The following is a 25,551-nucleotide window of genomic DNA, read 5'->3' as shown; positions in this document are numbered from 1 at the left end:
ACGTCTGTTTGGGTTCCTTTGCCCATTTCTGAATCCGGTTGTCTTAGGGTGGCTGTGTTTGAGGAGCTCTTTATATGTCCTGGATATTAAACCCCTATCAGCCGTGTCATTTGCAAGTATTTTCTCTGGCAATTTCTTCTGTAGGTCGTCTTTTTCATATTCTGGATAACGTCTTTGGAGGCACAAAAGTACTTCATTTTTACGAAGTCCAATTTGCTCTCTTTTTTCCTACCGGATGCACTTCAGGTGTCACATCTCAACCCCACTACCAAGCTCAAGGTCAGGAAGGTTTTCCCTTGTGGTTTTTTCTAGGAGTTCTATAGTTTCTGCTTAGTTTCTAGCTCTTAGATTGAGGTCGTTGACCCATTTTGAGTTCATTTCCATGTATGGCGTAGGTCAGAGTCCAGCTGTCCCGGCACCACTTGTTGGAAGATGATTTCCCGTCTCTGTTTATAGATCTTCTCTGATTACTTTCAGCTATGTTTGCAGTGGGTGTCCAGGTCTTTCACCTCCTTTTTTAAATTTGTTGCTGGGTATTTTTTTCTTTTTGATGCTGTCGTGAATAGAATCGGCCAGATTTCCTTTTCTGATGTTCGCTGTTGGTGTGTTACTTGTTTTTCCCCAGTCCACGAAGTCTGGTAAATAGCAGAAGAGAAAGAAAACCCCACGTGGGTCCCGGTGTCCTGGCTGTGTCACTGCTGGCCTCTGCTGCCCTCCCCTGTGGAGCTGGGCTCACCACTCCCCATAGGGCCCCAGGGCTGCAACCTGTGCGTGGGGTCCCCTCCCAGCCTGCTGGTTGCTGGAGGTGCCCGGTCTGGGCCTGCCAGTCGGGGAGTGGGCTCAGAGTGCGGGCTGGGGGGCTGCCCTAGCCCCTAGGTCCCTCCTTCTCGGGGCACAGCCTGGCCAGTGCCCCACACACCCTGGTGCTCAATCCGTGTCCCTCCCAGGTGTCCTGCTTGCAGTGGGCCTGCGCAGGGGTCCGTGAACCGACTCCTCCCCTGGACCCTGGATTCTCGGTTGCTTGTCTCACCTGCACATTGTAGGGCCCTGTTGGGGCCTGGGGCTGCTGTTTTCTGGGCTGACCAGCTGGCCAGCCTCGCTGGAGGCCCCTTGGGCTGAGACTCTGGAGAGAAGCCTCCCAGCCCCTGCATCTCACCCTGTGACCCTACCTCCCAGCTCGGATGTGGCAAACACTGTGAAGGGAGAGCCTAGGAGAAGCTCCTGCAGCACCAGGGAGACGGCCCTCTGCCTCCCAAGCCCCACCCCTCACCTGGTGCCTGGCGGTGACAGGATGCGGGGCCCCGAGGGCTCTCCTGGCTGCCAGGCTGGCATCTGCTCTGTGACGCTGCTGATCCTGGCGATGCCAGCCCCTGCTCACAGAGGCCCAGCGCTGGCCGTGGGGGCCCTGCCAGCCGGGGCCTTGGGATGTCTAGAGGAGGCTGTAGCCGTGGCCACCCCCAAGGAATGAAGAGGTGGGTCCCTGTCCCGGGGGCAGCAGAAACTGCTTGACCCACCCTCCTACCCTCCTGGCCGCAGCCTGGAAGGGGCTGGGCCTCCAGGTGTCCAGGGCCGTGGCTATACCCGCCCAGGGGCTGGTTTGGACCACAGGGCGGGGCTGGCAGGAGCCGGACACCTTGAGAGAAGGAAGAAACTCTCCTCATGAAGATGTGGCATGGTCAGGGTTCTGGATGGTTCTACTGGACCAGAGGGCATGCCACCCACCTCGGCTCCCTCCATGGGCCCGGGGAGTGGCAGGCGGGGGTCTCAGAGGCGGCCCTTCCCAGGATGTGCAGGCTTGCTGGGGAGGCGGGTGGGGAGGGCAGGGCACATCCTTGGCCCATCTTGGGTCGTGAAGGTCATGCCCATGGGTGGAAAAGGCCGAGTCCTGCAAGGCGGAGCGAAGAGGGACCTTCACCCCAGGAAGGAGGTCTGGGGTGGGACTGATTCCCAGGGGCCTTCTTTCTTCTGGCCAATGCTGCTGAGGAGCAGAAATGGATGGGATGCTCCAAGCACCACCCAGGAACCAGTTGGCGCGGGAGCGAAGGAGAGAGGGCGGACCAGCCCCAGCCACTTGTGAGGCCACCTGCCAGGACCGAGGACTCATGAGGGCCCCTCTGCGTCCACTCCCCGAGAGAAGCAGCCTACCCCCAGCAGGGCCCCGGTGGTCCCCAGCCCTGTCTCATCCCCCCGCCTGCACTCGCTCTACGGGCCTTGCTGAGGCTGGACTGGCCATGGAAGGCATCTGCCCACAGGCGCAGGGGCACGTGGCCGCTGCGCCACATCACCAGGAGCACGTCTTTGCTGCAGGACTCCTGGTGCCTCCAGGCCCTGAGGGGCATGGCAGCACCAGGCGGGCACAGTCCTGGGGGCTCCTCAGATGGGCACAGGGGTTGCCCAGGGCGGGGCCTCTCTCAGCAGTCCAGTCTGATGCCCCCTTGCAAGGCAGTGGCTGCCCCTCCCCACGCCGTCCCTGTGGGGTGTTGGGCTTCCTCCTGCCCCTTAGAGGGGGTGCAGGGACAGTCCTGGAGGCAAGTTGGCCTGGTGTGGCCCCTGGCGTCTCCCTGACAGCCCGCTCCCACCATGTGTCCATTTTTCATTTTTATGAGCACTTATTTGTACTCGAGTCCTGGTGACAGGAAAATTGATGACGATAGGAATAATATTACCCTCTCTGCTGACGCATGCCAGGCACAGTCGCGTAAATGCTGGGCATCCTTCTTGTTTAAAACAGACCCAATTTACCCAGGACTTCCAGCCGTTCAGACCCCCGGTTTCCATAGCGACAGCTCCCCTCCCCACCTTGCAGTGGGCTGGCAGCAGAGCCGCGGTGCAGGATGCCCTCCCCACTCCATCCCACACCCAGACCCTGGTAGCTGTCTTCCTTCTGTCGCTTGGCCCACCCACCGTGGTTTGGCTGAGGACCCCACCCCACGGGCATTTGGGCCCTGCTTTGTGGGAGGTCTTTTTCCTGTGCCTTGTAGACAGAGGGAGTGCTTGGCAGAATAAAGCCCCCAAAATGCCCAAGCCCTAATCCTGGGAGCTGCGACTGAGCATGGTCACATAGCAAAGGCGGCTGGGGCGGCTGATGCAGGGGCCTGTGCACCAGTGACGCTGGTCAGGGTGGATCGTGCACGGCCCTGGGTTGTCATAAGGTCCTTAAAGGGCAACAGGCAGAGTCAGCGCCGGCATGGGCTGTGAGCACCGCGCCTGGCATTGCCAGCTTTGAAGGGGAGGAGGGGCCACGAGCCAAGTTGGGTGGCACATTCTAGAAGTCGGAATGCCAGGCCACAGTTCCTTTGCTGGTGCCTCATCAGGAACTTACGAATCTTGGTGTAGCCTGGTGGCACCTCCTGGGGCCCCCTCGAACCGGGACAGTGATTTGTTTCCTGGCCCACGTGGCTGGGACGGTTGCTGCTGCAGCCATGGAGGCTGACCTGGGGCTCGTTAACATGGGGACTCAAGAGGGAGAGGCCCGTGCGGTTCCCAAGCCCTGGCCCTGTCTGTCCCCTGGTGCCGCCTGTCCACCGAGGCCCCGACACAGTGCACTGGCCTCCACACACAAGCCCAGGTGAACACCCACCGTCCCGCAGCCGGGACAGTTCCTGGGTCCCTGGGACACTGTCTGGCACCTCCACGGCCTTCCTGCCTTTGCTGGGGGCCAGGCCCTGTGCAACCCTGATGCCTGTGTTTCTGCTGGAACTACCCCCCAAGCACCCAAAATCCTCCAAGCAGGGCTGCCTCAGGCCACCAGCCTCAGGGACATGTGCATGGCATCTCTGTCATGCGCCAGTGCACCGACGACATTCCTGAGACCAGCCCACTTCCTCTAGGTTTGCATCGCCATTTCCTCAGGAGCTGCCTGCCCGGCACCCCCCTGGGGGATGGAGGTCTTTGTGCAGGACCTTGGGGTCCAGAGGCCCGAGCTGGGATCCCAGTTCCTGCCACTACCCAATGTGTATGTCTTTGTGTGAGTCACTTAATGCCTGGGACCCATTTCCGTTTCAGGAGGGTGACGGCACCTGTCCCCAGGCCCTCTCCAGGAAGCCACACCCCCGAGGAATGATCCAGGGCCCTCATCTCCCCCCGGCCAGTGTCTTCGGGAACATTCCCACCCTCTTCGGGAAGCGTCGTGAGGTTGGTGGGGCCCAGGGCTGCAGAGTCCCGCCACGAAACAAGCCCTTTCAGAAACGGCGGGAGGGACTGTGCAGCAGGAGGGTAGGAGTCCTGCTCAGGACACAGTCCTGAAGGCCACCAGGTGGGCCACATGGCCCCTTCCCGGGCCGGGGTCAGAGCGAGCCTTGCACTGCCTTTGCGGATGGGAAGGGGGCCCCGGGAAGCTGCAGACGCTGGGGAGGCAGACCTGACCCAGGACGAGACGCCCACAACCGGCCCCCCGGAGGCTCGCGTCCAACCTCCAAGGGTGAGGCGGCGCGTGTCACTTAAGAAGCAGCAGCGGGAGTCCTGTCTGGGCTCTTCTGCTGTGTAGGTTTGACCCCCAGTTGAAGGCCTTTTCTCAGACCAACTGAGTCACAGGGTGGGGGTGGCACCTGAGGATGGAGGCCTATCCTTGCCAAGCGCACCAGGTGGGCCCGCAGGGAGCCCCTTGCCGTGCACATGGGGCCTGTGCTGGTTCCTAAAACAAAGCTGTTGGCCAGTCAGCTCCGCATTTGTGTATTTTATTAACAGCTTGTCTGTCATTGTTCCTGCTTTCACATCACAATCCCGTGTTGCCTTGTCTTTTTCAATTATTATTTTGTAAAATAAATAGAGATAAGTGAATCTTTAGGCCGTGCTCTCTCGAGCCTCAGTCAACCTCATGATTGGATCTTCGCATCGGATCTGTGAAGACACAGCCTCGTTGCGGGCTGGTCTCAAAGCAAACGGAATCGCACATGAGCTTAGAGAGTGGAGTGAGTCACTCCGCGAGTCAGCTGGGTGTGGGTCAGACGCTCTCAGTGTCTGGGTGGGGTTCAGCTTCAGGAAGATTCTGGTGTCTGCCTGGCCCGCAGTGCGGGGCCGGCAGGCAGCTGGGGGAGCCAGGCTCTCCGTGGCCTTCCTGGCCCCGGCAGCCTGCTCACCCAGAACGGTGGGGCTGGAATCCGGGCCAGGGTCCTACCGGCTGGGGACACGGACGCCTTGTGCATCTACCCATGCAGATTCCTGCCTGTTGGCCAGGCCGCGCCCCCTGTGGCCATGCATGGGACGGGGTGCCACCTGCAGCGCGGGGTCCACTCTCCCACAGCCCTCTGCCCAGCCCGTTGTCGGGAGAACCAGGTAAGCAGCTCACTCAGTTACCTGAATAGTCCTGATTCCCAAGGAAAATGAAAAATGCTTTTTAAAATATCATAATTGTGGTTGTGTTTTGTTTCCTAAGAGGCCTGTCTGTGCTGGCTCAGCATGCTCTGCAGCCCCTCCTGGGGCCAGCCTATCCTGGGGCACCCCCGCCGCACACTGGCACATACTGACGCCCAACATCGCTAAAGCCACCACCAGGAACTCTCCTGTGTTGCTCATGATGAGAACCAAACATGAGCTGCACAGTGTGTGGGGCACAGGGCTGGACACGGCCCAGGTTACCCACAGGTGCTCTCGGGCTCACCTGCTCTCCACACGGCACACGTGTGACGCGTGTGCAAGCACAGGTGGGGAGGCCGTGGGGCACACCAGTGTGCGCTCCACTGTACGGGAACGGGGGAGGCTGTGGGGCTGCGGAGGAGCCCTGTGGAGAGTGAGCCCTGCGGCCACAGGCAGTGGCCAGACAGCCACAGGCCAGCCTCACCTGCCCAAAGCCCCAGGCCCTGGCTGGTAGTGGATCTGGGGTAAGAGGGGCTGACGCTCGAATCCAAAGTCGCGCCGTGGGGGGCGGGCAAGCCGCGGTTTGGCGGCACGGGTGCCCAGTCGCCTCCTTCCCCACGAGCTGGCCGCACCTCCACGTGGCCCAGTGGCTCCGTCTCGGAGCTTCTATGGAGCTAATGCTTGGATCACTGGGGAAATAAAAGGAGTGTTTCCCCCTTTTAAGGAACTCAGGAGAAAAAGAGGGTGGGAGGGGCACGGGGACTATGTCCTCCGGCCCGGAAGCTGTGTCTCAGCAGAGAAGCAGCTGTCACACCCGGGACCCTTGGAGCTCCTGCCCTGGCTCCTGGGCGGGACAGCGCAGACAGACAGACGGCGGGGCGTCCTCGGGCCCTGGGCAGCGGGGCGGGCCCACTATGTACACGGTGGCAGTGGGCTGGGGTGCCCGCTATCTGACGCGCTTCTCCACAGAGTACACGGAGATGTAGTAGTCGTTGCTCCCCACGGCCAGGTGCGGCTGCGGGCAAGAGGGCTGGTGAGTGGCGGGGCCGCGGCCTGGAGCCCCCGCCCCCGCCAGGCAGGTGAGCAGCAGCTCCCCGCAGAGCCGGCACTCCCATCCACCCCAGAACTCGACGCTACCCACGGTTCCCTGGTTTTCTCCCTCCGTGATTGGGTCCCAGGGAGCCGAATGCCCTGTGGAGGCCCTGCCGCAGAAGGCAGGCTGGCCGCATCCACATTCAAAATGCACCAGCCCACAGCCACCTAGGCTGCTGTGCTTAAATTAAGGACAGGGAGGACATGTACGTGTCCCACGCACCTAGGGTCTCTCCAGCGGTGGCCTTTGGGGTGGGGGTTGGGAGAGGCCCCGGACAAGCCCTTCCCTGGGGGTCACTACCCTGCACCCATGCCCAGCCCAGCAGACAGACCCAGTGTGGGTGGAAGGCCAGGCAGCTGATGGCGCCGACCCGCTGGCCCATGAAGCCGTCGTAGTACTTGATGCTGTTGACGAGCTCGCCGCTGCCGCTGTAGATGGCCGTGAACTGGTTCATGGAGCCGCTGTGGGCAGGGGGTGGCTGTTAGCTCCTCCTCCCTTGGGAGGTGGGGGGCGGGGTGATCAGCACAGGTCCCAGACTCAGGGGCCTCCTGGCCCTGTCAGCCTGGAGGCCAGGCAAGTGACCAGCAGCAAAGGGCCCCACAGGCTGCAGTGGGCTGCTCCAGCCGGCTCCCCGCACGGGCATGGGGTGGTGCCTGCTGCCTGCCCGGTGCCGGAGCTGACTGTGGGCCCTCTGGGATACTCAGGGCAGGGGAGGCCCCTCATTTCTTTCTGGGGGTGGAGAGGACGGATGGCACCTACCATGCGATGAGGTTGGCCTGGGGATGGATGTCGAGGGCCGTGAGCCCCTTCACGATCTGAAGGACGTTCACAGACTCGGGCATGCGAGGGTCGAAGAAGCGCACATCCCCATTGACACTGCCGAGGGGGAGTCACGGTGATGCCGGGCCGCGCGACACAAGGCCGAGGCTGCCTGGACCTTCAGAGTGCCAGGGAGGCCCCTGGCACGGTATGAGCCCACCCCACGGACACCAGCAACCCGGGGCTGAGAGGGCCCTGCCCCGAGGCCATGAAGCCTGCAGTGGGGGTGTGACTTATCGGCTTCATTTCCAGTCTCGAGACTAGATTTCTGCAGCCGGCGATGCAGGTCGGGAGGGGAGGGGAGGGGAGGCCTGGGAGCTGCCGCCGCCCCAAAAGGCCGTTCCTGCTGCCCTCGGTCTCTGATGGGACTTGTTCTAAGAGTGATGCTCTGTTTTCATGTTACCAACAAGGGAAGGAGCGTCTCTGACGGAATGGCGGCTTATGACAGTAAATCAGGGTTGCTGTCCCTTTAATGGGCAAATAAACCCTTGCTGCTCTCAGCACGGATATACCAGGAGCAGAGATGGATTTATGAGTAGGCGGCGGCTCCACACGGGTTCCCCAGAGGAACACGCCCGGCAGAGGCCGCTGCCTGCCTCCGCCACACAGGCCCTGAGGTTGCCGGCCCACCCCTGCCCATCGCTGCAGGCAGCGCTCCCACAGGAGGACCCATGTGTCTGTCCCTTGCCTTGTGCTGGCCCGTCCCAGAACAGAAGTTAATTACTGCCCTGAAATGCTATCATTTCTCAGCTGTTTAAATACCAAGACATATTTTAAATGGAGGGAAAATAATGTTTTTACAGCAAAATGTCTCATAAATATCGTGAGCTCATTACCTCACGCTCATGATGTGGCCCTCGGGGTGCTTCTGGAGGTAGGCCTTGACCACCCAGGCTGTGTGCTCCCGGTAGGTCATGACGCGGCTGCAGGGGAGAAGGCGGGGTCACGCTCTCCGCTCACCAGCTGTGGGGCCTCAGGCAGGAGACTGCTGCCTGGCCCTCGGCGCTCGCCTGCCCACACAGGAGACAGCACCTGCCCCCCTGGCCCCACCCAGCCCTTGGCCTCAGGGCTGAGATGTGGGGCCCGGAGCAGCCGGGCACGCTTGTTGCTCAGCACAGTACAGTGCCTGTGCGTGCTCTCTGCCACCGGCTCCCCAGGTTCACCTGCACAGCCAGGCAGGCTGGGGTGACAGCCTGGGGGTGTTTAGGTGCCGTGCCAGGACCCCGAGCTGCTGGCTCCCCACTTGTCAGCCATGGGCATGTTCCAAATGGCACATCCACGGCTGTGGGGGAGCTACACTCGTCTACGAACCATGGGAATGGGACCTGGGCACCCAGCAGACTTTGGGGGGCTCATGCCAGCCGGTCAGGGCAACCACTGCCATCTGCAGGGTGCCCGTGCCTGGCGCTGGGCGGCCGTGTGGCGCAGTTACCATTCGCTGAGCGCCATCCTTCTGTCGTAGACGCGGATGGAGCCGTCGCCCAGGCCAGCCACGATGAGGGAGCGGTGCGAGTCACAGGACAGGCTGGTCACGCAGCTGTCAGCACCCGTGGGGATGTCCTAGGGCCGGACACAGAGACTCGTGAGGCCTCGTGGCGCCGGGCCCACCAACAGCGGCTGGGGGCCGGTGGAGCCCCGGCGGCAAGTCCTTCACCCCGGGGGGGCCCAGGGCACCGAGCCAGGCCCCTGTCCCGAGTGACGGCCGGAAATAGCCAGCAAAGTCCGGGGTCACGATTGCCCTTCCGCATGAGGTCACCTTGCGGTTCCCTTTCTCCTAAGGAGGAAAAGCAGTCCCGGTGGGGAATCCGCTCTGGCTCATACTGAAAGCCCCCAGTCAGCTCAGGAGGGGGTCTAGGAGGAGTTCTGCCGCCTGGGAAGCAGGCCCTCGCCTTGGCTCCAGGTGGTGGTCAATGCTGGAGAAGGGCAGGAGTGAGGGGTGCTCCTCGGGAAAGGGCAGGAGACAAAACGGGCCATGAGGGAGGGTGCCCACCCTTAGGCCGCCCGCGGAGGTGGGCCGGCACACTTGGATCCTGTAGTCGGGCCATTTACAAGGGCCTCAGCCACACCTCTGGGAACACCGCTGCTCAGGGGGTGGGCAGGGCCAGGGGTGAGACCCCAGGCCAGACCAAGGTGCTTCTGGGACAAGAAGCTGCTGGCAGTTGCTGATGCCCAGAGAAGTGACCCGTGCATCAGAGCATCCAGCTTGCAGGGAGGACTGTGTGGCCACTGGCCTGTTTCCCGGAAAGGAGTGTGATGTGAGTCCACTGCACTTGCTGGACGCCAGATGGACAGAGCAGTAGTGACGGCTGCACCCTGGCCCCATGTCTGTTCCCCAAGCCATGACCTTCCGGCTCCGTGGGGGAGCACAGGCCTGCCCCTCCGTCTGACCCAGGGCATGGCGAGAGGCGCAGGGCAGGATGGCAGGTGGCCTCAGTCTCCTACCAGGCAGCTCTCCCCAGGACCCTGGGAGCCTGGAGCAGAGGGTGCAGTGCCAGCATGGCCTCCTGCAGCGCCTGCAGCCCCAGCACCAAACACAGTCAGCCGAGTTCAGTTTCCAGCTGACAAGCCCTAGGCCCTCTCTCTGTTGACCTTCCAGGGTGTCTGAGGCGAAGCCAGTTACTCCCTCTCTTATTAAAACAATAAGAGATGCTTTAAGAAGCACGCAGCCAAATAATCACTCTGATATGTTTCAGCCTCCGGCCTTCTGGCGTCCTCTAATTTGCACAGATACAATGTGAGTGGAAGTGACTAGGATCAGCAGAGGCCTAGTCATGCCACAACACGGGGCCCAAGTGTCCCGGTGAGCAGGCACCCAGAGGCAGTCCACTTCTAAAGGCTGCGGCGAGTCTGTGCTGCGGCTTCCTGCCCGAGCTGGAGGGAATCAGGCACGGCTGTGCTCAGCGACCCTCCTGGGTTCCCCAGGACGAGTGCAGGGCCTGCTGTGTGCGGGACGGCAGAGCTGGGAGGGCGGGTGGCCCACAGGGGCGGGTTACCTGCACTTTCATCTCCCGGTCTGTGTCCCAGATCCGGACGATCCGCACGTCCCCCGAGCTCATGAGGAGTCCCGTCTCCTGCTCCCAGTCCACCACCATCCCGGCTCCTGGGGACACAGATGGACACGGCGTCACCTCAGGAGCCATACAGTACTCAGCTGGTGCCACGGAGCACCACCGCACCCACACCGTCGGGGACCCTGGGCCGGCTCCCAGCACACTCCCAGTCTGGGGCGGGGCAACAAGTCAGGGCCTTCCCCAGATCCCTGCTGTACCCGGGCATCTGCTGGAAGGAGAGTTCGACCCCGGGACTGTTTGTCCCGGACACCCGCCTTCTAGAACACAGCACAGTGGGCAGCCCTGGAGACTTTGCACAGGGTCAGAGGCAGGGAGGTGCGAGTCCCCTGGGGCCGTGTCCCAGCTCAGGCCTGCAGCTCACAGAGCAGGGAGCCGAGGCCAGACGGTGGGGCGAGAGAGACAAGGGCCGCCCTCCCCACGCCGGGACTGGACGAGGAAGCAGGTGACCGCAGCGTTCCGAAAGGCAGCACGAAGATCTGACCAGAGGGACTCTGTTTAGTAAGGTTTACTTTTAAAAGGTTTCATTATAAATATTTTAATCATACAGAAAGAACACCGTGTCCCTAAATGAACCTGCAGGTGGAAGGCATCCTCCTACTCCAGCCCCCGTGCACCCCCTACAGGAGCATGGTCCCCAGACCACGGGCACGCCTGAAACATTCCAAACTACGTCACTGAGTATAAATGGGACATATTTTCTAGCGACTTGCACTTTTCCTTTGATCTTGAGGATTTATCTGACCCAACAGATAGATCTGGTTCATTTCAGCCTCTGTGTAACAGTACATTTGGGATGGAACTGGTTACCTTAGCTACTCCCTGACTGAACGGCAGCACATCCAACATTTCCGGGTGTCCTCGTGCACAGGCGAGACGGAAGCACCGCCATGAGAGCCTCACCTGCAGCCTGTGGACAGGTGCAGCTTCCCCGGTCCTCGCCGACACACGTCTGGGTTTCCCACACCCAGTGCACATGCTCTCATGCTCTCGGACCCTGTGGGTGGCAAATGCCCTCTTCTGTCTGTCGCTTCCAAGGCGACTCCCTCCGCCTCCTCCTGGTCCTTCTGCTGAGGTGTCTGCCACCTGCCTTTGCACCGCACCAGCTGCAGCTTCTGCCTGTGGCTTCTTTCTACTTTCTTTGGGCGTCTGTTCTCCTAGCTCCGTGGGTTGGACGCTGAAACATTCACCTGCTCTTCTCCACTCTTCCTCTTAAGGCTATGGACTTCCCTCCAAGTCCCCGCTCTTCTTTCGAACCTCAGACGGACGGCGTACATGCTACTTGAGGTCTCTGACTGTGTGTCTAACTGGTATAACCGGACCCTGGTCCTGTACCACCTCCATCACCAATGATGGCCTCCTCCGCCAGCTGCAGCTCTGCCCAGGCGGCGTGGGGGCAAGCCCTGGAATCCTGATCACCCCCGCCTCTCGCCCCACTCTGATACACACCAGACCTCAGAGCAGTTCAGCGCCGGCCGGGGCCACCGACCCACTCCCATGACCCTGGCGCCTCCCAGCAGGGCCCCGGCTGCCACACGGCCTGAGCTCAACACAGCCAACAGTGTGGTCCTTCCAGACACAGCCCATCCCCCTGAACTGGCAGCAGGCCCCACTGTGCCCTGAGTCCTGACCGTGGTGGACATGCACCGCGAGGCCATCACACTGCCAGCACTGGCAGGACACTGCAGCTCCTGCCACCATGGCATGGCGCCTGCCTGACCTGCCCTCTCTCCTTTACTCCAGACCGCATGTGCCCATGCTCATGCCTTTGCTCTGCTTACTGCTATCACGTCTGCCCACGAGTAAGCTCCACGCAGGGGGGAGGACAGTCTTCGCCTCTGGAGTGCAGTCTCCCAGCCGTGATGCGTCTGACCCCAGGCAGGAAGAAATACCCAACACGCCAGAAAGGCATCTGCTATGGTGACGAGGCTGCAAGCCTTTCAGCCTGGCCACTAGGCAGGAGAGGTGCCCTCTGGAGGGCAGGGGAGGCATGTGGCCTCTGTCCTTCTGCCAGAGAGCCATGGGCAGAGCCCAGCCCCAAACACGCTGCTTTCCCTCCGCCTGATACGCCTGGCGTTCAGTTGTGTAAGGGGCCGGAGGACACGCTGCCCACTTAGCAGGGCTTGGGGGCAGCCCCAGGTCACTGGTGAGGCCACTGCCTGAGGCTCCTGGCACGTCCATTTGGGAGGCTGGCTCCACTGGCACAGCCTGCCTGGGGGGCGTGCAGGGCTACCTGCCAGGTATCTGCTTCCCTCAGGCTAGGAGGCAAGAGCCCTGGGCTCCGCTCTTGGGGCAATGCAGGGATAGCGTGGTGCAGCTGTGGAGTGCCCACATTCCGCCCCATTTAGGAAAGAACTGGTGGGCACAGGGTAAGCTTTGGGGACTTGAGAACATTCAGGGCCAGCTGAGGTGCTGGCTGCACACTGTGAGCCCACTAATGTGCCTGAATTGGACACCTGAAAACGGTCAGTTTAACATTTGTGAAATTTACCTCAATAATAACAATTTAAAGAGACAAACATAGAAGAGAGGTGAGAACCCCCTGCCCTGCTGAGTGTCTGCTCTCCTGACCAGAAGCCTGCCTGCATGGACCCCAGAAGCAGGGCCCCCGGCCCGGAAGGAGCCGATTCTGGGACACAGTCCTCCTGGCTACTCTGGAGACACCAGGATGGAACCAACAGGAGGGAAGGCAGGGACAGGGTAAGGGGGGCCTTCAGGGTGTGACTGTCTACACGCTGAGCATGGCCACAGGGCGCTGACACCCCCGGCACGCACACTTCATGCTCAGTCTACGGAGACACGTCTGCTCCAGGGCAGGAGGGGAAGCAGGAGAGGCCCTCCAGGCTTCCAAGGCGGCTCCTCTGCCAGGCGCCCATTCCTACGAGGAGGAGAGCAGCTCTGAAGTTCTACTGCTTTTAGATCCCTGTTCTATTATTAGTTTTGAAGCAATTGGTAAACAAAGATAGTTAAAAATGGAGAGCATAATTTCTCTCTCTGGCCCTTTAGCTGTTCACTTTAGTTATCTGCTCCTCTGAATTTAACCTTTTGGAGTAAAAAACCCAAACCGACACACTCAAATACTAACGAGTTGAACACTAGCTGAGGACTTTCTGGGGTGGCCCCAGGACCTGTGTCAGTGCTCACCACCGGCCCTCAGTGTCACTCAAAGCCGCCACAATCGTTCCCTCAGGAACCAGCTCAGATACCTGGAGTGGCCCTGGGCAGCCCCCACTGACTCCAGGTGCCCTCAGGTTGCAGGCGGAAGTGCCCACAAGGTGGCCTACTAAGCTGGTACCCCAGGAATTATAACCCCACGGCCAGGTTAGGGAGTGAAATGGACCCCCGCACACATATCACCCGTCTGTGACCCCCCTGCAGTCTCTATGGGGCCCTTGATAACAGGGCAGGGATGGCCCACGGAGCAGTTGGATAGGCTGAGCATAAGTCAGTCACACAGGATGACACTTAAGTCTGCCTGTCCACTCAAGAGGAAAACATGCCTTCACTAAGCAACCCTCTCCAGGTCCTTGGGATGAGCGAGTGGGCAGACAGACAGTAACATGCTGTGGATGCAGCATGTTGACGGGATAGAAATGGGGTCAGGAAGGTGGACCCAGCAGTGTCCACACACGTGAGCAAAGCTCGCCGAGCTAGACAGCCTGGTTCCTCCAGGAGCAAGTCCTGTGGCTGAGTGAGTTCATCAGACATGTGCTCAGTCTGCGTGATCCCTGGGCCCGCTGCAGCGGTGGCCCACGGCAAGGAGACAGGCTGCCACCGTCCCCACGTAGGCAGGACACAGCCGTGCTGAAGAACAGCCACCTCAAGCCTAAGCAACAGCCCCCCTAGAGCACGAAGGGCGTTGGGGGGCAGTCTGAGCCATCAGTCCACAGGACCCTCCCTGAGGAGCTGCTGGGCCCCACGGCTAAGGTCTTCCGCCTATGACACTCGGATGGTCTGGGATTTGCCTGCTTGTCATCCTGCTTGTGGGATGGAGCTTCGAATGGAGCCGGCCTTCGCCCCGCTCATCAGGGGCTGGGGGAGGCCCCAGGCCACAGTGTGGGGCCCCCAGTTCTGCCCACTCCTGTCTCAGCTCAGGGCCAGGACGAACACCACAGACTGGGTTGTCTGCAATGACTGCAACTTCAAGAAACATTCTTTATAAAACTGAAAAACTAAAAGCAATTCGTTTTGTATAGGCTCTGCATGGGTTTAAAAAAAGCAGATTCACAAATCAGGAAGTGTCGTGGTCAGACCAGACGCCCCAGGAGGCAAGGAGCCGGCCGGGCCCCCCGGCGGCGAGAGCACCGCACCCAGCCTCTCCCGCTGCCAGAGCTCAGAGCGGAAGGCCCTATAGCCCCTCCCGAAAGCGGGCACGGGCACCACAGGGTGGGCGGCCTGTGTGGTCAGCCTTCGCGGTCTCCTTTGCGCTGGGTGTCCGCCCCGCAGGGCTACAGGAGCACGTGATATAATGTGCGCGGCACAGATCGCAGGAACACAGCACCCGTGTCTGGGCCCCACACTCTGGGCCACGGGGACAAGCCAGGATGGTCGGAGGACACAAGGACTCGAGCAGCCCTAGACCCACACCACACTGCGCCATGCCCCGGGGAGTGGGTCGGCTTCGCAGGTCTGGAAGGCCCGCCAGCGCTGCCGTGCGGAGTGTGGAGGGCAGCTTCCTTGCTGATGCGTTTCCAGCAAAATGCTTCAGAGCCAGCCCACCTGGACTGGACCCTCCCTAGTGACCCTACTTTAGCTCAACTGCCTCTGTCAAGACTCTCTCACACGCAGTCACCTTGGGAGGCCACAAAGCCCACACACCAGACCTCAGCGTCTGCGTCCAGACCAGTGGCTCTGGGAGGTCTCTCACGGTGGTGGCGATGAAGACCGTGTGAGCTCTCGGCCCCTGTCCAACTCCAGATTCTAGGATGCTGAGCAACTTTAGGCTAGTTCCGAGGCGTGCCATGAAGGCCTGTGCACCACACCGGGGAGGGCAGGGCCCAGGGTGTGCAGAGGTGGGGCCACAGCACCCTGCTGCTCATGATTCCAAGATGCAGGCTCTGTCCACAGCTGTAGTGAAGTCCGGGCCCCCCACACTCGGGTCTGGTGACGCCCTGAAAGAGCCACGTGCCGCGACCTGAGCAGCACAGCACGGAGGGGCGGCCCCAGACGTGGAGCTCCCGCTGCCGAGTCACGGCCCTCCTCCAAGCTGATCTGAAGCCAGGCGCCCACAGGCCTGTCCCAGAACCGACGGCCGGAGCCTCCGTCTCCATGCAGGACGCTTCCTACTGGAGCCCAGGGGCCCTGGACAGCCTGCAGGGTGTGTCCCTCTGAGTCAGGGACGGTGGGTGTAGTCAGAGCAGGGTGGGGGCCTCCGGAAACAGCAAGGCAGGATATTTACAGTCAGAGCAATGTATCTACATGCAAGGAAACCCCCTACCAAAACTCTGTGTTGAACATTAAGCTCTAGAGCCATTCTTCCGTGAGATCAGTTACCATTCCCCAGATAAACGAAAGGAGCCTATGCTTTCATTATGCTGATCATTTGTAATCATGCATGCTAAGTGCTGTCTTTCCTCCTTCAGATCTGATGAGGTGATTTGCAATCTGGGCAATTAATAATGGCAAGCAGGCCCGGCCATAAACGACACAGTAAAAGGCAGGAGGGATTCCATCTTAAAAATAAGATTGCATTTTAGTACCCAGAAAGTTAAAAAGTTAGATTCTTAACTTACTCTTTAGCAAACAGACAAGACCTCAGCTGACCTTGGGGGCTGGGCAGGCGGTCTTGCTGGATATACTACCAGACCAAGATGCTGGTATCTCGGGGAGAAATCAGAGCAGTAAATTTCTTGTATTAAGTTAATTTTAAATATTCAGGGACCACTTAACAAGTCCACACCCCTAAGCCTTTTATCTCGTTCCCCAAAATCCTCAACTGCCTATAAAACCCCTAGACAACACACAGCTACGGGCTCTCTTGTCCCCTCCTGCTGTGAGCCAGGAGCTCTGTCCTCTCATTTTCTCTCGCAATAAAAGCCCCTCCCTGGCTCGCCTGCCTTGGGTGTTTGCAAAGTTTATTCTTTGACTCCGCAAACAAGAACCCGGGCATCACTTCCATCCTATTTTTGGTCACAGACCTAAGGCTCAGATTGGTTTAGAAATTTTCAAAAAAGCGGATAAGAAGAAAGAGCCAGGCAGAGTTAGGACCACAATCGGAGCCCACCAGTTTCTCCCCGAAGCCATGCTGCTTCTGACGGGCACCAGGGAAACAAAGAACTATGTGACAACTCAGTTGTTTCCTCTTTTAAACAAAACTGGCTGCTGAGATGCACTCAATGGCTGGCAAATGGCCTGACCTTCCAGTGCCCCAGGGTCCTTCCTGAGTGTTGGCCAGAGGGCCCAGGGCCCCAGCCTACAATGCATCCCTGTCCCAGGGAAGCCACACTGCACCTGGGGAAGGCGATCCAACACTGAGAGAAGGCAGTTGCCCAGCCTGACAGGATGCCTCACCTGTGGGGGACACAGCCTGGGTCCAGGCCAGCCAGGTGAGTACTGTGGGGCTTTCCACATGGCCAGAGACGCTGTATTTCCATATTGCTGGGAAAAAGGGGCATTAACATATAGTCAGAGCAGCCTCTGTGGTAGGTTTTGGTTGAAAACCAAGACCAAGAGAACAGGAATATGGTTTGGGAGCTTTGTGGTGGGAGCCATCTCATCTAAGATGGCCTCCTGTCTGAGGATGGTAATCCCAGATCACTGTGAAAATTGTTGGGATAAAAGCGGTGACCTGCCCTACACCCTCCCACCCTGTGTCCACACCAGCCCCCCCGACAGTCCCCTCTAGCTCTCCACGGGTCTGGAACCCTGATGGCCCCCTCCTGCCCACAGGAACACAGCCACTGGCCCTCCCCGAGGCCTTTCCTGACCCAGCCCTGCCTGACTCCCAGATGCAGTGGGAGGACGGGGGTCTGACTCATCATGAAGATAAAAAGGTGACACCCTCTTCCTAGACGTGATGAATACAAGAAACAAAATTGATGGCTGTGGTTTAAGTAAAGCTCATAAAATAAGACTGTGGTGACCTTGAAGGCCAGCGGAGGCTCCCACCCGCTTCATTCCTGTGGAGAGCTGACTGACCTCTGCAGCACCTCTCCCCTTCCCACCTGCCCCCCGCTGGTCTCCCTGGCCCTTCTGGTTGGTGTCACCTGGAGGATCAGACAGGGTGCTCTGGGCTCCCCTCTGGCACAGGGCCACCCTGCTGGCTTCCTCCCCTGCCCTGTCTTCCCTGATGCCTTCAGGACTTGGTGACCATGCTTTCTGTCCTGTGTTTAATGGAAGCTGACTGCGTGTGACAAGCATTGGCTGTGTCAACAGCTCCTCCCAGGGTCTGAAGGCTGAGGCCCCATCCCAGCCTGGCCGGCCGCAATGCCACCGAGACTGAGATCACAGCCCATCCACATGTGACGGCCGGTTTCACTACCGGGGTAGGGGAGTGGTGGGCACTGCCCCCAGGACACATATTCCGGATCCCACCTGGCTATATTCTGGAAACTAAACCTGGCCAAAGAGGGAACGTCTTCCTTAGTTAGACACATGGAGCAGAGATGGCTGTGGGATAGGAAACTGGAATATGCATGTCAAGACCAGACAGCATCCCAGGCCCTGCAGCAGACAGTGAAAAAGGAGAGTGCCTGTGAGTCTCGGTGTCCACACTCGGCCACCCCAGGTTCAGGGCCGGCCACACCGATGCTGGCTTGAAGGGCTGTCGTCCAGAACTGATGGACATGACCCCACGCCCCCGGGGTGCAGATGCAGAGCCTCCGCTTGGGGTCAGGCCTCCCTCCGGGGCCCTGTGAACACCTCCTGGACATCGAACAGTTTAGAACCTTGGGGCTGGCAACAGAAAACTGGGCTTGAGAAACCCTGCTCCTCAGGAGCAGATGATTTCACATAAACTTGTTTCTCACCTGGAAATGGGCCAAGAACACTTGGCAGCCGCTCTAAGGTCCGGAGGAGACAGGGTGGGACCGCGCCCTATCAGTTGGGCCGTGCGGTGTGGGCACCCGTGTGGGAAGCCTCCTCTTGAGAGGAGGGCATGGTGCGCTCTGCGCCTCGGATCTCCCTATTTCTGCCTCCAGCACTGAGGGGCGTCCTTCCCGCTGGCTGCTGCCAGCTTCAGATTCTAGGCCTGCCTGATTTCTGCAGGAAACCACACCACGCCCCGGCGCCTGCTTGCGAGTGGCACAGGCTGGTGGGGCAGCTCCGGAGGTGCCGGGCTCCCAGGCGCTCCTGGCTGACGAGGCCCTTTGGTCCCCGTGGCTCCCAGCAAGCGCGCAAGTATTAACACCAACCAAACGCCAAGACAGGTCAGCGTTCACACCACACGCCGGGCTCTGGGCTCCATGTGGCAGAACCCCTGGCGCTGGCCTGTCGGGGCTCTGTCACCGGGTGGAAGGAGCCGGCCCGGGAAACCCCCTGCTCACGTCCCACCAACCAGGCGCCTCCCCAGGCTCCCGCCACGGAAGGTGCGCCCCGGCCCTGCCCTTGGGTTTGCAGAGACAGCGACGGTCAGTCCTGGGAAGCACCCAGGCCCTTTCGGCAGAAGGCCGTGGGAAGCGCCCGCCTGGCCGCTGGCTGCACGGCCGTGTCCCGTCCGCTTGGCTCTGCCCCTGGGCTTCGGAGTGGACACAAAGGCAGTCTCGAGTTCCCTCCTGTTTTTCCCCTTCAGGTTGGACTTTACCGAAGAGTTCCTTATAAAAAACTACAACGCGGGTCCTTAAGGTCTGCGGAACGGCACGTTTCCGGCCTGGGGACACGGCTCCTCCTCCGGTTCCGACCACAGAGGGCCCAGCAGGCCAGGTCCTGCTGCAGAGCGCCAGGGCGGCAAGGCCCAGCCCCACGCAGAGGCTGCGCCCGCAGCACCTTGATTTGCAAATCAAAGGCCTAGAGTGATGTTTGCTGCCTGACTCGGGAAGCTCCTCTCCCTACAATTCACCTAAACAGTGAGAGAAAGTGAAGAAATCACGAATTTTACTTTTGCTGACCTCGTGTTACGGGTCAGCATCCGAGGGCAGTTGCACATGCTGTTTTGGTAATAACCAAACTTACTTATGGGGCTTTCTGAAAAAGATTCCTTATTGGAAGTTCGGGTGGGAAAACAGTGCTCCATCTGAACAACCTCTCTGAGCTGTGAGCCACCGTTCCTGGCGCATGTGGCCTGCAGAGCTGGGCTGCCTACTGGGATGGGAATCTGTGAGCATCCCCTTTCCAGCAGATTTAATGGGGACTATCTCCCATGCCTGGGCTGGTGTGAAGGAGACGGGCAGAGCACTGGAACGCCCCACGCAGTCCGGGCCCGAGGGTATGGCGGGGCGGCGCAGAGAACGCACCACTCGGAGCCAGCCGGCCCTGAGCCTCTCTCCCTCTCCCTCTCCCTGGGAGGAGGAGGCGCAGGCAGCGCGCCCACAGGCCTGGGGGCCAAGGGAGATGCCTCTGTTTTTTTCTAAGATCATCCCCACAGCCTCACATGGCCAAGCGCTGGCTGTCCTTCCGTATGGGAGGGGTGAGCGGCTGGAGCAAGGAAACCAAACCAGAGCCCTGAGCCTCTGCGGGCCCACAGAGCACCGCAGGCGTGAGAACGCATGTCCCCGGGCGGAGGAGGGGGCTGAGCTCCTGCCCCGCCCTGTGGTCGCAGGTAAGAGAGAAGGGACTCACCTCCCTGCTCACTGCGGTCAAGACAGACGGAGACCCTGCGGTCCAGACCTGCGAGGAAACGGATCACGGGCTTGGTGCAAATGTAGGCCGGCCAGCCAAAGCAAACCCCGCTCAAGTCAAACATCACGCAGGGTCAGAACACCCAGGCAGAAGGGAATGGGAGCGAGGCAGGTGGCCACGGCGCACCTCCATTCACAGAAAAAGGGTCGCCTCACTGGACAGCCTGCTGACCTCGGCAAAATTTACCTGACAGGCGAGAAAACCCAATTACCAGGGTTTCTGGCCCCAAGAGCAGTCTCTCTCTAGAGGGAAAATAGGGAGGTGCAGCACACTGAGAAGCATGACCCAGCCTGGCGGCGGGGCTCCCCACCCACGAAGGCACAGAGGTGAAGTCCGCCACGGCTGGGCAAGAGGGCCGTGCACAGGGAGGTAAGTGGCCGAGGCACCTGTGGTTAGTGCAGCCAAGCTGGCGCAAGCTGCCGTGCAGGCGCTGCATCAGAGGGAGGGGCAGAGGGGCGGGCGGTGCGGGCCAGGCTCCTCTCCGGCTCTGAGAGCTGCCATCAGCTCTGCTCCACAGCGGCCCTGCGTCAGTGGGTGTGGGGGCTGCCTGCGCCTGGGTCGGGCCGGCCGGCCCACTCAGTGTGGCTGCACTGGGCTGCCAGGGGTGTGGTTGCCAGGGCTTGCCTTCAGTCCGGCCCACTGTGGGCGGCAGGGCAGTGTGTATGGCAGGTACTTGACAACGATGGAGGCCCTGCATGGAAATCTCCAGACTTCTGAGGGGCGGAATGGGGCTCCTGCAGGAGACGTCCTCTTCAGTCACAAACAGCGGAATCCAGGTCTCTGAGAGTGGACCCCGGCTGGACAGGGCTCAGGACGAAAGACTTCACAGGCAGCACTTTCTAACTGCTTCAAAGGGCTCCCCTCTGTCCCAGCCCTCCAAGTCCTCTGGGTCTGACTGCGCCCTCCTTCAGCTGCCTGGCACATGGTGTGCACGGCGAGCCCTCCCTGACCTCTGTAGAGAGGCCCAGGTTGGCTGGGCTGCACGGCCTGCAGGTCGCTGTGTCGGGTCCTCGGCTGTGGCGGAGGTGGGGAGGACCACAGCCAGCCCCCAGACAGCACGCCTCCTCCCAGCGGACGGCTGGCTGGCAGCTATTACTCGTGGGCCGGCGGGTGGAGAAGCAGCTTCCAACACCAGAGGTGATCTGGAGGAGCCGTGTGGGCTGCTGCCCCCGCCCGAGCTCTGAGGGCACCGCCTTCCGCTGCAGGGGCACCCGGGATGCGCCCGGGTGGATGTGCTCCGGGCGGCGTCCGCTCCACTCCCAGTCTCTGACCATCCTGCTGAAGGCCAGAGCTGACTCCCAGGAGGGTCGGGGGCTGATGGGCAGGAGCAGTGAGAAGGCGGTGTAGGGGTCAGAGTCCCAGCAGACCTGCCCCCAATCGCTGAGCTTCAGATCCTGAAACTGTAGTAGTCGAGGCGTTTCTGATCCTGCTGAGGCCGTGGGGCAGGAGGGCACGCGCCAGTGAGGCGGCAGGAGCACCGGGTTCCTCCCGGGACCTTGTGCACACCAGCCCGTCCTGTCCTGATTCTTAGAGCAGCTGGTCTCCCAGGCTCCAGCCTCTTCCATCTTTCCAACCTCCCAGAAGGACAAGAAAATAATGCTGAGCCACTGAAGCCTGGCCTCAAGGCAGAGGATGCAACCTAAGAAACTGTGTGGCAGCTCAGGACAGCACAGGGTGACCCCCCAGAACCCTTCACCCTCACCTGCCAGCCCCCTTACCAGCTCTGTGTCCCTGGGGGAGATTTCTGAAAACCCAGGAGAGGGGCAGAGGGTCCAGAGGGGGAGGGACCAGTAGGAAACGCAGGTCCACACTGGTGGAAGCTACTCTCAAGTCAGGGCTGCAGTGGACACCTGAGACCAGGAGTGGCTCTCCACATTCCAGGGGATGTCTGGGCCTCTGAGGGGCTGGACACCATGCAGGGGCAAGACCCAAAGCATGCCTCTGCTATGTGCCAGTCCCCTCACCCCTGCTTCCAGACCTCCAGCCATCAGCTCACACCTGTGTGCCATCCTCCAGGCCTTCCTCACCTCACCTGAAGCACAGGGCACTGGCATTATGGGTAACACTGTTCCTCATGCCCCCAAAACACATACACGCACAGCATTTGGAGGCAGACAGGTGGGCACTGGCAAGATCAATAAACCTAACACCCGTGTATCTACAGAGCCACTGGGGGCTGCCAGCCTCCCACGCCTTGGCGTGGCTGTGAGCCTGACTCTGCTCTCTGCAGTGCTTGCGTTGCCCACGCACGGGTCTCTACCGCCCGCAAGGAGGGGCTGGCGGGAGGGCCGCCTGGGGCGTCGCCTGCGGGGACAGGCAGGAAGCCAGTGTCCTGAGGGGACAGCCCTCCAGCATGTGTCCTGCAGTGGCCCCGAGAGCGTGCCCCCGACAGAGCTGCCAGCAGCAGGGGGTGGGGAGGGGACTGACAGGCAGGTTTTTGCTCAAATGTGGGAGCAAGCAGTACAAAGATGAAGGCACCCTGTGACCACAGCCATGCCACCCACACCGGCACACGACCTGGTCCAGAGAGGCTCAGGTGGTGTGAACTGGCAATGCTGGGGGTTGGGATGGGTGAATATGGGTGGCTATTTTTTCCTAAAAAAAATTAAAAACATGGCTGCATTTTCAAAAACAGTATACAAGGAGCTCTCTGCCCTGGGGCAGCCCCCCGCCCATGCGAGGCCACCTCCGAGGGGCGCAGGATGACGGAGAGAAGGAGCCACAGACAACCGGCTGTGAGGAGCATGGCCACGCGATGACAGGACCCAGGAAGGGAAGGAGCACAGGCAGGGCCACCTGGGAAGGGACGGGACAAGGTGAGGAAAAGGTGCACAAAGATGCAGAAATCCCAGGTTAGCAGAGGAGCAGAGAGTAAGCCACCTTTATTGTCGTTTCAGCAGCACCAGTGGCTTTGGGACCAAGTGAAGGGAGACAGCTCCAGCTGTGGGGTGGCTCTAGAAATCAGCTGGACAGCCTGGCCCCTGCAGCCTGTGGTAGGCGCCACGGAACACAGCCAGTCTGCGAGTGCAGAGCTTGGAGACCATGCAGCTCTGGCAGGTGCACGGGCACATGAGTGTCGCCCAGCCACAAAGCGGTGATCGTGCCCACCTGACAGCAGTGTGCGTGCTGTGCCTGGCTGGATGCTGCAGCCATTGAGATGCCCTCTGTCAGCCCAGGGCAGGCCGGGCAACTACACATGGCTTCCACCCATGCACAAGATGCCCCTGGCATGCCTCCATGCACTCATCACAAGGGAACTAATCTGGGCACAAAGAGCGCAGGACCAGGCCTGCCTGCAGGACTGCTTCTCTGAGCAACATGTGCTTCAAGCCGAGGAAGAGGGCCAGGGGCGGGTGCCCCATGGCCGGGGCCTGCTCAGGCAGGGCAGGGGCCAGCTGGGCTCCCTCCTGCAGAGCCCAGCCTCTGGGCAGAAGGACTTCATGGTGTTTGGAGGAAGCTGGGTGGTTTATGACTTGGCGAATGTGAAGATGGCCTGTGGAGCCACCACGGGGGGACATGGACGGTGGGCCCCCGTAGCTACAGGATCTTCTCTGCCCCTGGGGGGACCCACCTCGAGTTGTTGGCAGCATGTCTGAGAGCCCCTGCCAAGCAGTCACCATTTCTGGATTCTTCTCCAAATCAGCAAAATTCTTCCAGACCCTGATGGCGCCATCATCTTGGGGAGAGAAGAGGACATTAAAACCCAGGCCCGGCCGTTCTGGGCAGAAGACCCGACCCAGAGGAGGCGCCATGAGAGGACTGCTCAGGTCTTGCGCTTGGTGGCCTGATGCCAGAGGGATGGTTTTCTGGACGCTTGCTTCCTCGCTGTGCCCTGATCTACACGGGGGCACTTGGGGAAAGCCACGGCGAGGGGAGGGAGGGGTTGGCTGTTTCTCCTGCCCTCTGCCCCCAGGCCACTCCAATTTCCCGAGACTTCCCTGCAGGGACTCACTGTGTGCAGAGAAGAATAGTCACTCTCCCTGAGGAACAAAGCCCCTGGGGTCTTTCCGCCCGCGCCCACGACCCCTGAGCTCCAACACCCGTGGGCCTTGCCTCTGCCACGTGACCTCACCCGCGGGCTCTCGGGCCGGGAAACACTCAGCGTGGCGCATGTGGGCCTGCGCTCTGGCAGAGCCGCGGTGAGCTGCAGGTGCCCTGCGCCTCCTTGCTTCCTTTCCCGACGTTGGGGGCCCCGAACTCCACTTTCTGGCCTCATTAGCCCTGCACACATGGCCCCCAGAGGATGACTTCAAGCCCTGAGCTGCTTGCAGCCCTGTTGTCACCTGCCCTTGAGGGTGACCACTTCTTGTGCAACAGAGAGACGGCCAGGCTACTCACTGAGCTGAGGTCCTGCCCTCCCCCCGTCTGCCTGACCCCTTCCACAGTGAGCTTTCTGTGCCACAGAACTCAAGCTCCTGTGCTGCTTCTGCACTGGGACCCAACTTGTGAGGACCCTTGGTCCCTCTCTGGTGTCCCTGATGCCCAGGGGAGCACCCTCTCCTCCTCTTGGGCTCAGAGCAGCTCATTGGAACCTGTGCTAAGACCTCTGCTGAGCCTTCCTGACATCCTGCACCATGGCTCTGGCTATCTGCCTCTCCTTCGCCCTGATGCCTGCTGTGGAGGACACTGATTTGGACCACAGCGTGACTTCACTTGGCCCTGAGGTGGCAGTGCGTGGGGAGTGGCCACTGGCAGGACCTTTCCCCATGGGCTCACACTTCGCAGCAGGCCCAGGAACACTTTAAAAGAAGAAAGAGGTTGTGTTGTGGGTGTAACCAGCTCAGCTGTCTCAATGGCTCAGAAGCCCAGAATGAGGGCAGGCCAGGCGAGGACCAGAACAAAGACCTGGCCAGGAGTAGGCCAGGCCAGGAACAGGGCCCAACAGGTCAGGATCAGAACAAAGAGCAGGCCAGGACCAGGGCCCAAGAGGCAAGGATCGGAACAGGCGCCAGGCCAGGACGAGGCCGCACTGGGACCACCCGGGGTGTCCAGCTCAGTGCCTGCGCTCAGTGCTCCCTTTTTCCTCCCGCCTCCCCCACCACATGTCTGTCATCTCGGAAGGAAGTGTCGCAGGTGCGGCAGTGACTTCTCACCAGGAAGCAGTGGGTCACACTCTCAAATGTGAAGGAGGTGGCATCTGGCTGAGGGCAGCTGACCTGGGAAACTACTGTCTGAGTGAGGTGAAGTGACATTTTGGACCTGTTGCTGAAGGGACCACAGGCGGCCTGCCGGGAAGGGGCTCCACCCCGAGGAGGCCGGAGTGGGGAGGGGTGGGCGCAGCGATGGCAGGGCCTGCACCCTGGTCCTTTGTGTCCTGAGACCTGTGGCCTTGCCTCCAACAGCGTCACAGACACAGCAGGACACTGACTGGCAGCGGTCACTCTGCTCACCCCACCTTGGGGGTGAAGCCCTTTCCCACAGAAAGCCCCCACCTCCTTAATGATGGCCCTCGTTACAAGAAGAAACGATCATGGTCAAAGGAGCCCGCGCAAACCGGGGCTG

The 25,551-nt window shown here is 60.6% G+C and overlaps 1 protein-coding gene across 5 annotated transcripts in view; it reads right to left on the bottom strand.

The window, feature by feature from the left end:
• Positions 1-4,662: 4,662 nt before the first annotated feature.
• Positions 4,663-25,551, bottom strand: part of RPTOR (regulatory associated protein of MTOR complex 1) — a 338,209-nt gene continuing 317,320 nt past the window's right edge. For 2 of the 5 annotated variants that reach the window (XM_057501786.1, XM_057501787.1), the window contains 8 exons: positions 23,621-23,725; positions 19,990-20,037; positions 10,201-10,307; positions 8,640-8,767; positions 8,044-8,130; positions 7,148-7,264; positions 6,720-6,849; positions 4,663-6,310 (listed from right to left, as the gene is read on the bottom strand). In XM_057501786.1, the coding sequence (XP_057357769.1) occupies positions 6,242-6,310; positions 6,720-6,849; positions 7,148-7,264; positions 8,044-8,130; positions 8,640-8,767; positions 10,201-10,307; positions 19,990-20,037; positions 23,621-23,725 (791 nt within the window). In that variant the 3' untranslated portion in view covers positions 4,663-6,241. Of the gene's footprint in view, positions 6,311-6,719; positions 6,850-7,147; positions 7,265-8,043; positions 8,131-8,639; positions 8,768-10,200; positions 10,308-19,989; positions 20,038-22,514; positions 22,846-23,620; positions 23,726-25,551 lie in introns of those variants that run through there. The other 3 variants (XM_036910523.2, XR_005029883.2, XM_036910527.2) reach the window with 3 other exon arrangements.

The sequence above is a fragment of the Manis pentadactyla genome, chromosome 4 (genome assembly GCF_030020395.1).
Source record: "Manis pentadactyla isolate mManPen7 chromosome 4, mManPen7.hap1, whole genome shotgun sequence".
In the NCBI taxonomy this organism is placed as follows: domain Eukaryota; kingdom Metazoa; phylum Chordata; class Mammalia; order Pholidota; family Manidae; genus Manis; species Manis pentadactyla.
The sequence above is the reverse complement of the archived record's forward strand: the minus strand, read 5'-3'. Positions and strand labels throughout refer to the sequence as shown.